Raw genomic sequence first — 18011 nt, forward strand, 5'->3', positions numbered from 1 at the left:
CTCTCCAACACCACTGCCACATCTCCTGTTCCGCTCCAAAGACAGAGCCAGCTCTGATGAGCTGGTCTTCCCCCTGCTGCCGCAGCACACTACAGCAAAGAAAAGGACACTGGAGACCACCGAGTCATAAAACATCTGCAACATAGTGCTGCAGACGTGACGAAATACAGGTGACTGAACTTTCTTGTAAATAGTGTCAGTGTTCTTATTCCAGTCAAGTTTAATATCTATGTAGACACCCAGAAATGTGTAGCTGTCCACAATGTCCACCTCCTTGCTCAACGGCACCTCGGCAGGGCCCAGAAGGTGCTGCCCATAGAACATGACTCTCATACGTTGAGCTGCCTGCCTTCTCAAGGTGTGTGTATACTCTGAAGCAGGAGGATGATAGCTTCCTCCACTCCAAAAATAGTGGCTGCTAACAAGAGAATGTTTGAGAAGTTGAATGCATTTCATAGCTATTTACTTCTGCCAATTGCATTTCCACGTTTTAGTGGTGTTAATATATAATGCTATAATATCCACATTTCCTTGCAATGCTAACTTTTGGGTCGGCCTAAAAAAATATGTCATCACTGCACCGCTCTATAGAGGCACAGCATTAGTGCATTTGGTATTAATTGGAAAATATAGATCAACAGGTTTAACAGTGGTATCACTTTTCCTTTAATTCATCTTTAAGGACAGACAAGAAAAAAGTAGCACCAACACGGGGCTTGATGCGATAAAAGCTTGAAATGAGGGACATCCCCTACAAAAGAATTATCATAGCACAAAGAAATGTTAAAACAGCAGCTGAACAACTCATCTTCAAGCTGTAAAGTCGAGTGATATGAAATAATAAATATAGCAAGCAAATAAAGTAGTACACCTGATTTCATACTTTCCAAAATGCTTTATCCCCTGTTTTCCTGAAGAACAGAACCTGTGTGTGTGTGTGTGTGTGTGTGTGTGTGTGTGTGTGTGTGTGTGTGTGTGTGTGTGTGTGTGTGTGTGTGTGTGTGTGTGTGTGTGTGTGTGTGTGTGTGTGTGTGTGTGTGTGTGTAGTTGGTCTTCAAGTTTTGTCCTGTCTAGCAAATACATACCACCCATAAAAAAGTCAGAAAATATCATTGCATAAACTTTTGTAAGTCCATGTAATTCCCCTCAGGGTTTCTCCTGATGCTCACAAGAGGTGCACTGAGCTCCCTCTAGTGGTGTGAGATGCACACTACAATCTGAACAGTGGTTCCAGTTTGGCAGTCAGTAATAAGATATAATAATGTTTTCCATACATTCCATAAGTAGATTTCAGCCGAAAAACAAACAGATACGCTTTTCTAGGTCTCAATTTAGAAACCTCACTAACGATGACATCGGTAAAACCACACAGCTCAATACTGTAAACCTTATCATTTGTCCCCATTTGTTTTTATGTAGAAGACATCTATTTGGTGATGACCTTCTCACTATACATGTGGTCCGGCTCCATGTTTATCAAACTGGTAAAAAAACGTTATACAAAAGTTCATATTATGACTTAAAATATTTAAAACCAAGTAAGATCTCTTAAAGTGGCTAAGGGCACACTCATGTGACATGTTTTAAAACACAGTATAGGTTATATGTATAACATGTAATGTGAAGGATAACAGAATAGACTTGTATAGAGCAGCTATTTCCCGCTGCTGCATTCCAGAATCATCTTAAAATGCACATGTAAAAGGATGTGAACCCACGCTGTTTCCATCTGATCATACGAGAGCTTCTCACCCCTCAGTGAGGCGTGCCGCCAGCTAAATCTGTATTCTTGTTCTCATAAATTCTGTCTGAATAAAACATTTGATACCGGCGTCATCAGTCTCTGTGATAAGGATTTTCTTTTTAAATACGGCCTGGGTCCAGACAGCCTTCAAAAGAACACATTGGAGCCAACTGCCCCCTACTCTCTGGGAGTCAGCTGGGTACCAGTCTGAAGGTTCTTATGAAGTTGTCAGCGCCTCCTTCAGGTCCTGCTCGGTTCATACTGGACTTCATGTAGACAGTTCCAAATCCCTGTTGAGTCCTGTTACCTGTAGCACTCCACATGTGACACAAAGCCATGTGTGTTTTTGTCCTCTTTATCAGCTCCAGCATGCTCCTGTTGTCTCTCCGCCACTCAGTCAGATGTTGATGTCCCGGACATCGGTGGGTGTCGTTGAGAGGTCCTGCTCCTCGCTGATGTTCTTAGATTCCATGGCAACGGAGTGTTGGGGTTGTTGCGCCTGTCTGAGGCTGGTTTCCAGCAGCGCCTCGATTTGTTCCTGACACGCCCTGAGACAATCCTGAAGACCGAGAGGACAGGTTAGCAGAAAGTCAGACAGTCTCTTACTTCAGGGAGCATCAGAGTGAGTGAGTGAGAGTGAGAGTGTGTGTGTACCCACCGGGTCACTCCTGATGGTCTGTGCCAGCTGCTCCATCAGTTTCTGAGACATCAGGCTGTTGCCCAACATTCTCATCTGTAGCCCCTCCAACGCTGCCACCATGCTGCCTGCTGCCACCATGGAGGGGGGGCTGGCAATAAACTTCACATCTGCAGAGCCACACAATGGAAATGAATATTAATATGGCACATTATAAATAACAAGTGACACAAAAATAGAGAACCAATAACAACATTTTTTAACTCAAGCGTCCACGCACAGGTTTGGGAGGGTTGCTTTAAAATGAATTCTGTCACAATTACTAATTGAAAAACATGAATCAGTAGCTTAATCTTACTATCACAAGATAAAAGTAATATAACCGTGACTTTGTGTGGCTCCAATGTCAAATGCAATGATAGTAAATAGCATATTATAGCTCACAAAGCTCCTTTTATTGGAACAGATTATGCTTTCCCCACAGCACATTGAGTAGAGCACACAGTATTTTAATCAATCAAGTCCAACTCCTGAACCAAGAAACCAAGAAAACCAGCAAATACAGGAGGAGAAAGGCCTCAGGATTCCACATTTAATAAAAGTTAATAGAATAGTTTAGAAATATTGTTTTATTTCATTACATGAATTAAAATGAAACATTTATTTTAATTCAGCATATCAGGAGTCTACTTACTGCATTTAAAAAATACCTTTTAAAAAAGAAAGGAAGAGGTAATCTAGATGAAAACTAAAAAGACAATTCATGCCATACACCTACCTATGCTAAGTATTGGAATACTATAGTGTAGTGTTTATCTGTAAATGCTTTGTACATGAGATGCTGAAGGCTTGGACAATGACTGTATTAACAGCTGGGAAGCACAGCAGGACTGTAAAGGAGTACAGTAACAGCTTCTTGTATTGTAATTACATAATATCATTATATGCAATCCGTTTCTCACGAGCCTGTCTATATATATATAAAACAACCCCGGGGCAGGGTTAGTGGGCCAGTGGTGTTAAAGGTTAGAAATTGAAATATGAGCCAGGAAGTCCAGCTGGAATAAAAGAGTATTCTTATTAAATTAGATATGTTCCCCTCATGAAAGCATTATCAAAATATTAACCAGCAGCAGTTGAAGAGACAATTACTGTTATGTGGGTATGTACAATTTTCTCTATAATCTATTAAGGGTTTTATTGGTTTCTTCTTCAAAAAGGAGTCATTTGTTCACTTACTTTCCTTATAATGTGAGGATTTATGTAGGATTTGAAGTTGTTTTTTTTAGTTAATACAGTGTTTTTGTAGATTGTGTGTTTTGGAGCTTTGTCAGATTAGGACTTTTATTGCCTCTTCAGGAGTCTTTTCGATTGGTGAACATCCATTTAACACCTGTGCCACAGCTGAGAGAACACTATTTTTTCAGTGTTAACGTAAAGCAATTGCAAAGTAAGGATTCCACCTTTCCTCATTTCAAATGTTTGAACTCTGAAGCGGCAGGGTCAATCTGCAGCAGAATACTGTGAAAAATATCAGGGTGGCCTTAACCGTTCCTATGAGCTCGCAGTGTAATATAGACCGATGCGTACCTGTGGCACACAGAGCCACAAAGGTCTGAGCGTGCTTCCTGAGGATGGGTCTGTTCTCTCTCCTGACAGGTAGCTGAAACATGAAGTGGTCGATGAAGTCAAGGGGGGTCACTGAAGCCAGGTCCCACTTCAGCTTGTTCAGAACCAGCAGCTCCATTTGCTGTTTGGACAGAGAGGGACATAAGGACAGGTTCAAGTTTGACCCCATAGACAGATGCAGGGATTAACAGAGATGGAGATGGAAGGGTTCTGTCTACATGTGGGGATTTGTGGCTTTAAGGTGACAGAACAAGGAAGGTCAGGGGGTCATCAAAACCCATTAGGGATCCTCCTTTGGGGACCATGAGTGTTGGTCAATGTAGAAAGTATCTTGGTGATGGAGCTTCAAGAATCAGCCTGGAGATTACTACAACTTTTAGAAGCTCTACCCCTGGGATCGTATTATCCAAGCTGATCCGGCCAGAAACCGAGGGAATGTCTGGATCGAAGAAATCATTCAGACGGGCAGGCCTGATGCCAGACATAGGGAAATAAGTTCTATACTTATGAAATGTGCCTATTTAATCCCCACTAAGACTGGGTTTGCGGTGGAATAGTCTTTCTTGCTTAGGAAGGTTCTTAAAGTAGGGAAATGACCCAGAAGTACCTGAGTGGCAGCCATGATAAGAGCTGTTTGAGTTATTAAGAGGAAATAAAAGGACCTTCAACTCTTCCTTTATTATCTCCTTTTGCTACCCTGGACCATCCTTTATGAAAGGAAAGGAGATCATGCTGTCCTACAAGCACTTGCAGCCACAACACTTACAGTATCACACCATTCAGCCCCTCACGGAAACAACTGTTAGTCACCAACAAACACTGATCATACAAGTCACTTTTGTTCAGTCAGCATTTGCCCTCTTATTCAGCCACTTGCCAAAGGGCTTGTATGTGTTTTCAGCTTTCAATTGTTTTCATTTTTATTCAAGCCTTGGTAATAAAGAAATTAATTTGTTCTGGTTTTCCAAGTTAACTCCCATAAACAACACCATAACAACACACAGGTTTCTAGAAGCACTTTTAGTAGTCCATTAAAGAAAAACTTTAGTTTTCCCATCGCAGACTTCCGGGTGTCACACAATAATCACTCAGGGTTAATGCAGTTTGACTTCTTGACTGACACTGACAAGTGCTGTAACGTGATGGAGACCTACCAGTAGCTGTGTCGGCGAGATTGAGTTGTCGGTGTAGATGCACAGTTTCTCTGCACTGAGTGGGATTGTCTCCTTCAGTTTGGATGCCAGGAACATGCAGACCGCTCCCAGCAGCTGCAGGTGGCTCTTCTTTGTTGGTTCCACAGACAGGAAACGGTCCATGTAGTTCATCGCCAGAGGGAAAACCTCCTCCTCACACTTCTGCTCTTCACACACCTGCACACACAAACCAGACAATACTGACATTAAACACTGTTTCTTCATTTGGTTCATAAGAAATTACTTTCAGTTAGTTTGATTCACAGAGGGCTACCACGGCAATATCTGGCCAAGCGCTATCATGACTTAGAAAAATGATGTCCATGAGTGAGGAGTATCAATTTAAAATCTAAAGAAAGGACCAATGGGGTCAGTTTCAAACAAAACTTAAGTGTTTGAATCAAAAATCCACACCTATGTGTAAAAAGGAACTAATTTAATTGATATAAAATGTTTAAGGTATCGCAAAGAACATGAATCATGTTAACAGTGATGTCAACTGTGCATAATATGGTATGTGTTATTTATGCCATGACAATAAGAACAAAATCAAGCCATTTGAATAAAAAAACTAAACAAAATAACCAGAAATGTTTTGAGAAAGTATTCATGAAAGCACAATTTTGATAATCAATGATTAAAGTAAATTATCAATTCAATGACAATGTTTTGCAAATATTGGTTTCATATCTTTAACTATAAGGTTTTGGCAAAGAGAAAAAAGGTAGATAAAAACTCAAGATAAACTCCTGTTTTTATATGAATCTTTTTTAGATTTTGTTGTTGATATGGCCTCACTGATATAGTCAGAAGTTCACAAAAACCAAAGAAACCCTGTCCCTCTCAGATTAGTGGTATGGTGCTGTCATTGCATCACAAAAACTGACCCTCAAAAGACAACAGGCACTGCATTAAAATAAAAGTTATGCCCACACAGTAGGAGTCCCAGTGACTGAGGGATTTACACATACAGCATGTTAGTGTAGCTCTGTGGAAACAACATGGAGCCCGAAGAGGTTAAAACCTGAGCACTTTAAACTTCCTCACGTTCAACCCCCAACACAAAAGCATCGCGTGGTCTGCAGAATGGCAGCTCACAACGATTTACATATATATTTAAAGTCGTTTGAACACAGATTAGAATGCATTATTTGTTGCAATTGTTTTTCTTCCTACGGCATTACGTTTAACTGGCTTTGGAGCATGGAAGTAGTAATGAAGCAATGTATGGAAGCCATTGGAAACTGTTTTACTTTACAATCTGTTAAAATCACTAGCCAACGAGAGGCAGAGCCGTTTTGCCTTATAACAGCCTCTTTTAATATTTTGCTGACCAGTATCAAAAATGATACCCATGGAGAACATGTATTATGAATACGAGTATTCTAAAGTCCAATAAGTTACTACTTTGACAACAGCATTTAAAACTCCATTAAGAAACACCAGTGAAAATAAATGATATACAAGTTGCACTAACGAGTCTTTTGAGGTTCACCTTTGAAAAGAGCGCAGGCTCATTTGTAGCTTTCTTCCGCTCTCCCCCTTCTAACCATCAGCAGAGGGGGTAGTGAGCAGACTGGATACAGGTTACATACTTTAAATGGAGATGAATGATCTTAAAATTCCCAGGTCTGTGAACACGACAGTCTCTCACCCACCATCATGTATCTGAGTTAACTCACCTCCAACATCCAGGTAGCCACTATCCTCCTCATGCACGGGACTATTTCTCTCTGGACGCATTTGAAGTAGTTCGCAGCGGGGAGGTACTTGTCTTCAGCCCGCAGCAGAGCGTTCAGGACCCGGTCATTCAACAGGTTGGAGTCCCGGTAGGCCCTCCGGACGACAGGCCTGTTCCCCTCACAGCACAACAACTGGGGGTCCATTACCCGTGCCTGCAGCACTGTGTTTCTGTTTAAATGTGGTGACAAACCTTTAAAGTAGCTTCGCATTAGCTAACAACTACTAATTAATAGCCGCTCCACATTTTGTTCTATAACTTTGTTTTTACTCGTGGGAGATATTTCCACTTTAACAGTGGGAATGGCTATGTTAGAAGTAGTTAATTGAATTATCCTTTGTTTGTCTCCGTTAAGTCGCTGTGCTAGTTTATTTCTTTTCCGTCGGTCTTAAAGTTACTTTCTTTTGTTGCACAGGACAGACTCACGGGACCAGACAGTGTGGAGGCAGCATGTAGGGCAGGTTTACCAACACCCCCTCTGCCGCAGCGCCGCTTTATCATTGCCGGACCGCGTCAAGCTGATTAGCAGAAATGGACAACACTTCCGGCACAAGGTGACAAAATAAAGCTGCATAGCCTTTTCATTGTATTTTATTTAAAAATACACTATATTAAAAAAGTTTGTTTCCCAACATTAGTGGTGGGGGAGGTGTTTGGATCATTCACTTTAGGTAAAGAACTAAAAGCACACTGTAAAAACACTGATTTATAAGTAAACCATATTCAGCAGTGTTAGTATATCCAAAATCTTAAAGATAAATAAGAAATTATTAAATAAATAATAAAGCAAAGATGACATGTTTCGCAAGTGTCTTCTATCAAAATAGTAATAATTGTATTAATATTTCAGTTGTCAATACATACATATATCTAATTGTGGATCGTTAATTTGTTTTGAACATCTTATTTTATATTTATATATACAGAAAAGTAAATTGAAAAATCTTATTTTGTGTAGTAACTACAGATGTCAGATAAATATAGTGAAGTAGGTCAATGACAATGTTTCCCACTGAGATAAGTATAAAGTAGACGTGCTTTTCTATAATAGGATGTAAAGGATGTGTATAGTCATTTTAGTTTGATTAAGTAAAGTAATATCATATTCAAGTGTTTATGGAAAATGTTGATGAGCATGACAATCATATGATATGAAATGATGTAGCCAAGAAATTAAATATTGAACTTTTGTTGACCTGACAAATGTGCTCCTGTTATTTTGAAGAATGATGTCGTGTACTTCCGGTACCAGAGCTAGACTTGGATACCTTGATAAAAGAGAGCATGAGAGAGAGAGAGAGTGAATGAGTGAGAGAGAGCGAATGAGGGAGAGCGAGAGAGAGAGAGAGCGAGAGAGAAAGAGCACAAACTAAAAACGAAAGCTAAAAAAAAATTCAGAACATTCAGTTTCGAGCAAAAATTAGCGTTTTTAACGCACAACAATAGTTATTGGAAAAATAGTCTTTGACTGATAATTTGGTGAATAATGTCCAACAAAGACAGAGAGGAAGTAGGTGAGGAGAAAAACAAGTTGCAGACAATAGCTAATACATGTAACTTGGTACAAATGGTGACTAAACCTACTAGGATATGCATAAAGAAAGGTGGAGCAACAAGTGCAACTTGTATTGATCATATATTTACAAATGTTAGCCATTTATGTTCACAGGCAATATCAATTCCAGTAGGGTGTACTGATCATAATTTAATAATTATCGTGAGAAAGACAAAGGTGCCAAAAGCAGGACCGAAAGTAATTGTGAGGAGATCAATGAAATGTTTTTGTGAAGAGTCATTTATAAAGGATGTTCAAAAGATATGTTGGGAAAATATTTTTGAAAAACTAAATCCAGATGATGCTCTTGCAGTATTTAATTTGTTATTCATGCAAGTGATTGACAAACATGCACCACTTAGAAAACTGACAGTAAGGAACTTTAGAGCACCCTGGTTAGATGATGAATTAAGAGATCTAATGAAACAAAGAGATGATGCCAAAATTGTAGCTTTCTCATCAAGTTATGAGTCAGATGGGCAAATTTATAGAAGGTTAAGAAATTATGTAACAGCATTAAATAAAAAGAAAAAACAATTGTATTACGGAAATAAAATTAAAGACATTAAGGATGATAAGAAACAGCTGTGGAGTTTAGTAAATGGCATGATGGGCCGTAAGCCAAAATCCACCTCAACATATCTTGAGGTAGAAGGGAATTTCTTGACTAAACCAGTACAAATTGCTAATTATTTGAATGATTATTTTCTTGATAAAGTGAATGATCTCAGGAGAAATATGAAGCAACCTATAAATAGGAACTCCACTTCTCTAATAAATGATTTAATTATGGAAAATAAGAATTGTAAATTTAAAATAGAGAAAGTGACAATTGCAGATGTTGAATGTCAACTAGGTAAATGTAATGATAAACCGCCAGGTGTGGATAATTTAGATGGTAAATTTCTTAGATATGTTGCTAATTTGGTTGCAGAGCCTATCTGCTATATCATCAATTTGAGTATTGAACAAGGCATTTGCCCACAGGCATGGAAAATAGCAAAAATTATTCCACTTGCAAAAAATCCAGCTGGACCATTTTCTGGTACAAATAGCCGCCCAATAAGTTTGTTACCAGCACTAGGAAAGATAATGGAGAGAATAATTTTTAACCAAATACAAAAATACTTTGAAGGTAACAATCTTAACAGTGATTATCAACATGCTTACCGGCCGGGCCATTCAACATGTACTGCTTTAACACAAATGACCGATGACTGGAAGGTGGAAGTAGATGATAGGAAGTTAGTGGGTGCAGTACTACTTGATTTTAGTTCTGCCTTTGATGTCATTGATCATCCATTGTTGTTGCACAAGCTAAAACAATATGGTTTTAATCTGAATGCGCTGAGGTGGGTAGAAAGTTACTTGACCAATCGATGTCAAACTGTTTTTTTTAATGGAAGTTTGTCAAAGATTAAGTCAGTCACTTGTGGAGTTCCTCAGGGTAGTTGTTTGGGGCCACTTTTATTTTCTATTTTTACAAATGATCTACCATTAGTGCTACAAGAATCCAAAATTGTAATGTATGCAGATGACTCGACAATATATGGAGCAGCATCATCTACAAGTGAGCTGAGTCACTGTATGAACAAGGATCTAGAACAGATCTCAGAGTGGGTCATAAATAATAAGTTAGTACTTAATGCTGGAAAAACTAAATCTTTAATAATAGGATCAAATCATCAGTTAAAAGGTGAACCTAAATTGCTATTACATTTAAACCATATTGAAATTGAACAGGTCAAGGAAACGAAATTGTTAGGTATAACTCTGGATCAAAAATTATCTTGGTCTAAACAAATTGATAATGTTGTATGTAAAATGGGAAGGGGTGTGTCACTTGTTAAAAGAATTGCAAAATATTTGCCAAAAGATGTCAGTAGACAAGTTCTAGATGCTTTGGTTCTGTCACAGCTTGATTACTGTTTTGTTATTTGGTCTAGTGCTGCAGAAAAAGATCTAGACAAACTACAAGTAGCTCAAAATAAGGCAGCACGATGTGCACTGCAGTGCTCCTACAGAACCAGAGTGTCTGAAATGTTGGAGACCCTTAAATGGTTGAGTGTCAGACAGAGGTCCACTTATACTTTGTTAAATTTTGTTAGGAATATTACAGTGACACACTTACCACATATATTATCACAAAGGTTTATATCGCAGTACACTCAACATAACTATCAAACAAGACATGCAATAGAAAGAAGATTCGTATTACCCACATCTAAATCAAATATCAGACAGAAAACAGTCATGTACAGAGCCATGGTCAGCTGGAACTCGTTACCAGTCCACATAATTCAGGAAAATTCTCAAGTACATTTTAAAAGGTTGCTAAAACATTATATGAGCATTACACAGTAAAATGTAACTGTGCCTGTGGTTTGGCCTTGTGATGATGGCTAAAATGTGATGACCATTTTTGTTTCACTTCATATACCATTGTTCATATGATGAAATGAGTTGTTCTATTTTGCTTTTAGTTTTGTTTAATGTTTGTTCTGTGTGTGTGTGTGTGAGGACCCCAGGAAGAATAGCCAACGCTTATGCTAGTGCTAATGGGGATCCTAATAAAGAATAAGAATATGAATAAGAGGGCTAAAAAGAACAACTACTGTGCTTTCACTTTAGAAAAATAATAATATTATTTCATTTCTTATTGAGTGTGTGCTTTAATGCACTACATTCAGAATTATAATCCCCCATAGAGTTGCTCTCTTACTGTGCTGTGTTATTGGCACAGACTGTATAATTGTGAGTAAGCCACCAGCCATGTGAAGCGCAAGCACACACACTTTCTCTTGTGTGTATACACAGAGGGAGTTGCCACTACATGCCACAATGTACACACCATCATCTTGTATACAAAGTTTAAACTTCAGGTATTTCACACCTAATAATTCCAATGTCCAACTGTAACCTCTTGCTGAAGATATTTTTTGGGTGATATTGATCAGAATACCTGTCTGACTAACATGATGTTGCCTGACTCCCGTATTATTTACCCATTGTGACTGTATTTGTCCAATTAAAAAATGGAGCAAAATAAAAACAGCTTTAAGACTTTTTAAAATTTAAATAAAGTCCATATCAACTATCCTGGATCGCTTACTGTATAACATTTGAGGTCTCTCAATGTTGTTGCTGAGGAATCATGTTTTTTTTTCATAATTTTATAATTAGGGAGGGGTTTATAAGTCTTACCACCACGCTATTGTAGAAGTCAATCTAAGCATTTTGTGAACAAAAGACATGACCATATTTGATCAAATAATCTAAATATAACACCAACTTTGTTTTCAGCTGCAAATTGTGTTAGCAGCAGAGAAGGAATATGCAATTATGTGTGAAAGTATTCAGATCTTGTACACAATTAAAAGTAATAGTATAACAAGATAACTCAGTTGCAAGTTAAAAGCCTCTCTTCGCAGTTTAAAATTGCATGAATATTAACAGCAAACTAACCTTAAAGTGTAAAAGTAAAGGGATTCATTATGCACAATGGATACTTTCAGTTGATTAAATTATGGACTCATCAATCCCCTAAAAGTTAATATTTTGCTGTCCCATGCAGACATTATCTTGTGCAACAACATATGCAACTTTGCCCCAACTCCACCCTGAGTAAGTGTAATCAGCTTCATGAATCCAAACACCACTATGTAAAATCAAAGTATTACCTTTGTCTGTTGTATACAGGTAGTCCAGTGAAAAAAACAATATTTCCTCTGAAAGTGAATTAGACTTACACATTTGCATATAAATTGGATACTCAAGTAAAGTACATGGACCTCAGAATTGCATTGTAGTTAACCCAATGCTGCTGGTGTATGTCACACAATTCAAAGCTCCGAGATTGGATGGTTCAGGCCAAAACTGCACATTGGGAAATGTAATTATATTCTAATCCAAAGGTTTTTTTTACATTTTTATAATCCAGGGGAGTTTCATTCTAAAATGGGCAGAAGTGATCATTGTCTGCAGGAAAGAGTGGCCATTTATTCAACTCATTTTAATGGGATCTTATTGGCAATGGCAATTGTGACATTTTGGGCAGCATTACATCCCTTGCACCCTTTTCCTAGTAGTATTATATTTTCAGAGGTACTTTTTGCCATAGGATTCAATAGGATTTGGGTAGCCAATAATGACGATGAACCTACGCATTGTCATTTATGGTATTTCATTTGATTTGTTGACTATAAATAAAATAAAGTATATCACAAACCCTAATATCATTGGACACATTGTTGAAATAAACAGTAAGGAATCAAGTTCTCTGAACAAATTATTGGCAAATATTGGTTTAGCAGTCATCTGAACACACCTCCAAAAAGTTTTGGGTCTGCGTGTGTTAGACTGGCAGGCTTTCTTGGATGGAAAATTCCTCTCACACAATGCAAGCCTGGATATGCTCCAGCGATTCCTGAGCCTAACATGGGTAGATAGGATAGAATATTCATACACTGAGACTTGATGTGGAACCATGGATCTCACTTGGGTACTCCTTACATTTTACTGTAAAACTCTCACTCCTTGACAAACAGAAATCTAAGTGAACTGATTTTAGTGTGAAGTTGGAGTCGGAGAGAGTCGGAGACACAGTTCTGTGTGGCACCGTCTCTCTCTGTCTGTGTGTGTGACCTTTAACCTCAGTTCCTCGGGGTGGCCGCGTCCAGGGTCATACTCTGGACACCGCATACAATAGCAGTCTAAAGTTTCTATTGATACGTTGTGATTGATCCCTCTTACAATAGAGCCTGATCAGTGGTGATCAGCTTCGCTAGCCTTCTGCCATGTCATCCATTATAGTTTCTGGATGTGTGTTGGGCTTCATAACGAGATTCAGATCAGATCTTAGAATATTGTTCTCGTTAGGCATTGAGCATCTACGATCAAACACGTAAGTTTTTGTCTGAAAGCACATTTTTTTTGCCGAGAGTTTTTGAAAATAATAAAATGCTTATCTGTGAATTTAATCCAAAATCTTAAAGTTCTGAACCACATTGTATCTTTTTTCCCAGTTAAACATATATCCACAGCTTTAAAAAGATGCTAACTAAGATAAAAGCAGGTGGAGGATAAAAGAGACTGTGTGTGAACCCAGTTTTAATGCTGAAGATGAATGTGGTGGCAGCTATAGAGAGCAAACAGAGGCCTCCATGCTGTGGAATCCAACCTAACCATCTTTCACTGGAGATTAATGAAAAGGAATGGAACTGACCAAGTGACTTCACAGAGACAGAAAGGTAGAGTAATGGAAAATCACAGGCAATTACTTGGCTACTAGTGTTGGGTCATTTGAATTGGTGCTGTCAATTAACATTTCTTTTTAAATAACCATTGTAATCAAGCAAACATGATTAATATTTAAACAATGACGAATATTCATTGTTCCAACTCCACCTTCCTTCAAGTTAATTTACTTAATGGGGATAGTCTACTCAGTCAGGGCACCAACCAGTGTCTTGATAGATAAATACATTAAAATGAGAAATACATTTACTGTGCATGAGGAAATATAATAGGTTACTGGAATCTCACATTTCATGGTACAATTGTATGATTCTATAATGATAATTGTTTGCATAAGAATATCAAAAGAGATTACAGGAAGGAAAAATAAAGCTAATGCTAAATTGAAACATAATGCTAATGGAGACACTCCCAACAAGAAAAATGTGTCTTTACAGCAAACGTCCCCAACTTTTAAGTTTGGCATATGCTCAAGTGGCAATCCCCCTAGCTGCTGTTTTAAGGACTCTTGTCCATATGCTGCAAATGAGGAAGTCGAGTGACGTCGTTACAGAGTCACGAAGTCTGCAGAAGGACGATGGTTCAATAAAAAATCGATCTTTAATGTTCGACCAATTCTGTTTCTTACCACCTACCTGCCAACGTGGGTTTCTTTTAATTATGGCCAAGCTCTTTCCCTTACCAACTCCAATTGTTTGTACTAATCAGAGTTAACCACAGTTTTGTTGCATCGTAACACAAATGTATTAGGGATGTGTAACAGTCAAAGATAGGCAAAGAAAAATTATACCATCCTTCTGATCAGGAAATGTTTATATGTGTCTAAAAGGTAGATAAAAATGTGTATTTTGTCGTTCAAGCTAGAGGACTTGTTGTACAACTCATTGTTGCAATGCACTGTTTGAACACACAAATTGTAGAAATGGCCAAGCACACAACTTCTGATCAGAGCAGTATATGACAAATGTATTAGCTGCTGTGAATTAGCTGGGGAAACAGACAGCGTCACAGACCCTATAAAATGTGTGTGTGTGTGTGTGTGTGTGTGTGTGTGTGTGTGTGTGTGTGTGTGTGTGTGTGTGTGTGTGTGTGTGTGTGTGTGTGTGTGTGTGTGTGTGTGTCAGGGGAAGGAAGGACGCTCCCAGTCGCTCTCAAGTGCGTCAGTGCCTTTTAAGTCCTTGAATGGCCTGCTATTGCACGGCTATCAAGTCTGGACACCAGCACAGAGGACGGACCAGGGCTTCTTCTCAAAGAATCTGCCCTTCACCCCCCACCTTCAGCCCCCAACTGCTGCTTTGCTGAAAGGGGGGATGGTACTTTGCTGAGCTTCCGCTGGGGATTTAAAGCTGAAGAACTTACTTGAACATTTTAGGGGACAACTGATAGCACTATTATTGAAAAAGTTGCTTCTTTCATATTTTTAGCATTAACTGAAATCAGGGGCAGAGTGATCGTTGTCTTCTTATTGGTACTGAACTATTACAAAATCTTGTATCACCTACTAGATAAAGACTTTATGTTGAATTTAGATTAATCTATAGGGTCCTGATTTATCTAAATCCACAATGCCTTAGCCTTAGCACTTATCACCATGACCTTTATGACAGAGTTTATACTGATTTTGGGCTAAATCATATCTACCACAATTCCCTTTTTCATCAAAACTTGTACAACATACAGTGCATACCAGGACAGACTCGAACAAGGCTTAAATAATGTTCTCTTTAAATATATTGTTGTTAGCAGTTAGCAAGTATGTAGCTGGTAGTTTACACTCAGCCATCATTGGGCTAAATTCAATTGTAGACTTTAACACATTAACACATTGTCTCTTCTCATTGAGATAATGAATGACTTCAATGCAGCCAAGTGTTGTTGGTTAATAAAGTGGTTAATTGGTTGCAAGTGCAAACATCAGCGCTAGCCATGCTTAATTTCTACAAAACAAAATAGTATGTGAAGAAGTGGATGATTGTCTTAGCTAGCTAAGCTAGCAATTAGCCCTTTCTCCTGCATTCTTTCTCACTTTCTCCCCTTTTTTAAACTAGGCTTACCATTTTAATATTCATCATCTTATCTGACTTTGTTCATTTTGTTTTAATGACTACACACACCACAGCTAAAAACCAAATGGCACATGCTAGCATGTTCTCAGCAGCAACTTCTTTAGCACAGAAATGCTAACAATATGTCAGATAAGGGATACAATTGTACATTTTTCTCATTAAAGGTTATATATCAAGTTGGTATAAATCAAGTAACATGTCTGCTACTGACCCTGAACCTAAATCAGTAGCATCACTGTTATAAATGGTACAATGTGAATGTAAGCGAGAAGAAAGAGTTGAAAGCAGAGAAAGAGATGGTTTCCCCATAAAAGCTTTCTAAACCGAGGGTACAAACACAATAGGCCATGATGAAAAGATGGATAGAGTAATTGTCCTGTTAAGTGATCCGAAAAGACAGGGGAGGGAGGGTGTGTGTGTGTGTGTGTGTGTGTGTGTGTGTGTGTGTGTGTGTGTGTGTGTGTGTGTGTGTGTGTGTGTGTGTGTGTGTGTGTGTATGTGTGTGTGTGTGTGTGTGTGTGTGTGTGTGTGTGTGTGTGTGTGTGTGTGTGTGTGTGTGTGTGTGTGTGTGTGTGTGACATAGCACACTGAGAGGCCAAGGGTGCTAACAAGAGGAAAACCCCAAGACAATACACTCCTCAATGGGAGCCCCTCACTCTGTCTATACCCCCCGAAGACTTATAGAGGTGGCGTTTGGGTACCAATCTGTACTTACTGCTGATCAGCTGCACTCAGTGTGGTCTGCCCCTCAATATATTGTGGTCCAGTTTCATATTTAATCTTTATTCATATATGTCATTAGAAAAGGTAACTATTTTTTGTTCGATTACATTGTTGTCTCAGTTGCCACTTTATTATATATGCCTTAACATTTAATGGTATCCAATACCAAGGCTAAAGATCGAAAGATATTAAAGTTGAGTTGGAGAGGCAATTAACTATATGTTTGTAATGGACCTTGTAGTTTGAAAATAACTGACTGTTTTTAAATGCCTTTTATAATGTGTTTATGCTGCACTATTTTTTTAACGCTCTTAATGTCTTTTATTTTTGTAAAGCACTTTGAATTGCCTTGTGTTGAAAGGTGCTATATAAATGAACTTGCCTTGTCTTGCCTAAAGGCTACAATGCAGCAGTGTTTCTACGTACCAGTAGGGCCCTCCTTTGAGACATTCAGTATCAGTTACAAGTAATCAAGTGTACAGCAGGACCTTTTTACCCGTACTCCTCATATAACAGTGAGTTTACATCCACAAATACACAGAGGCTGGCATTCTTACCTCGTGCTTGAAGTTTTATTTGTGTCTGTGTTAAAGACTATAGTTCTCCAAATGAAACCACAGAATACATGTTGTTTGGAATAAGGTTAGGTTTTTTGTTATGCCCTCTAGACACAAAGCATTTTTCAGTTTTATACTAAAATAGAGCAACTGCTATGAAATCCAATTCCCCCTGGGGTAAATAAAGCATTCTAATTCCGATAATTCTGCTATGCCATGAAGCAACATCAGGTGCTGAAAAATAAGGCAACTCTGTGCAAAAAACAGCATTTTTTCAAACGGCCACAAAAGGGTGTCAATCAGCATTGGGAGGGTCAAAGGGTACCACAGCCCAAGGCCCGGTGAGGAGGCCATGCAGAGATCTATAGCGATAATGCTACATTGGTAACAACAAATTTGTGTTGAAATTGGAGTAGAGCAAGTTTACGTCAGCGATTAGCTGTAAGAGCCAGTGTTCATCAACAGCTAATGTTACTGACGGTTTCATTGAGTTAAATTTGTTTAAGCGATTCAGTAAAACTCATTATAATATTGGGTAAAGTAAGCTCTCATAAAGCCACTGTACACCTAATGCTTAACAATGAACACCGTAGACACAGTTGGAGACTAGCTGGAGCATTCAGCACTCTTTTTTTTATTTAAAAGAGCGTGAGTCTTCATCAGATGGACACAGACATAATTTCAATGAAATTAATTATTGATAATGTTGCTCTGTGTCTTCTCTGAGTGTCTTATTATTTGCAGATTGTAAAGGAAATGTGTGATTTGTGATAAATCAAATGTACATCACTTTAAACGTCTCTAGGTTACTCTCTTCTAGTGCTTGTTATATTTTGTCACCCTGGGTTTGATAAATTGTGCGGATGACCCTTTCCCCTCCTGTGCTGCAGTACAACCCAGCAGCAAATGG

At 38.5% G+C, this 18011-nt stretch overlaps 1 protein-coding gene across 2 annotated transcripts in view; it reads right to left on the reverse strand.

Annotated features, from left to right (window-relative positions):
* Positions 1 to 995: 995 nt before the first annotated feature.
* The window catches only part of LOC134882412 (G1/S-specific cyclin-D1-like), a 31055-nt gene continuing 14039 nt past the window's right edge, over positions 996 to 18011 (reverse strand). Inside the window, exons 2-7 of one of the 2 annotated variants that reach the window (XM_063910078.1) lie at positions 8141 to 8212; positions 6886 to 7114; positions 5165 to 5380; positions 3972 to 4131; positions 2403 to 2551; positions 996 to 2303 (exon numbers count right to left, since the gene is read on the reverse strand). In XM_063910078.1, coding sequence (XP_063766148.1) covers positions 2142 to 2303; positions 2403 to 2551; positions 3972 to 4131; positions 5165 to 5380; positions 6886 to 7114; positions 8141 to 8212 — 988 coding nt within the window. In that variant the 3' untranslated portion in view covers positions 996 to 2141. The remainder of the gene's footprint in view (positions 2304 to 2402; positions 2552 to 3971; positions 4132 to 5164; positions 5381 to 6885; positions 7115 to 8140; positions 8213 to 18011) is intronic. The other variant, XM_063910087.1, reaches the window with a different exon arrangement.

This window comes from Eleginops maclovinus, chromosome 2 (genome assembly GCF_036324505.1).
Source record: "Eleginops maclovinus isolate JMC-PN-2008 ecotype Puerto Natales chromosome 2, JC_Emac_rtc_rv5, whole genome shotgun sequence".
In the NCBI taxonomy this organism is placed as follows: domain Eukaryota; kingdom Metazoa; phylum Chordata; class Actinopteri; order Perciformes; family Eleginopidae; genus Eleginops; species Eleginops maclovinus.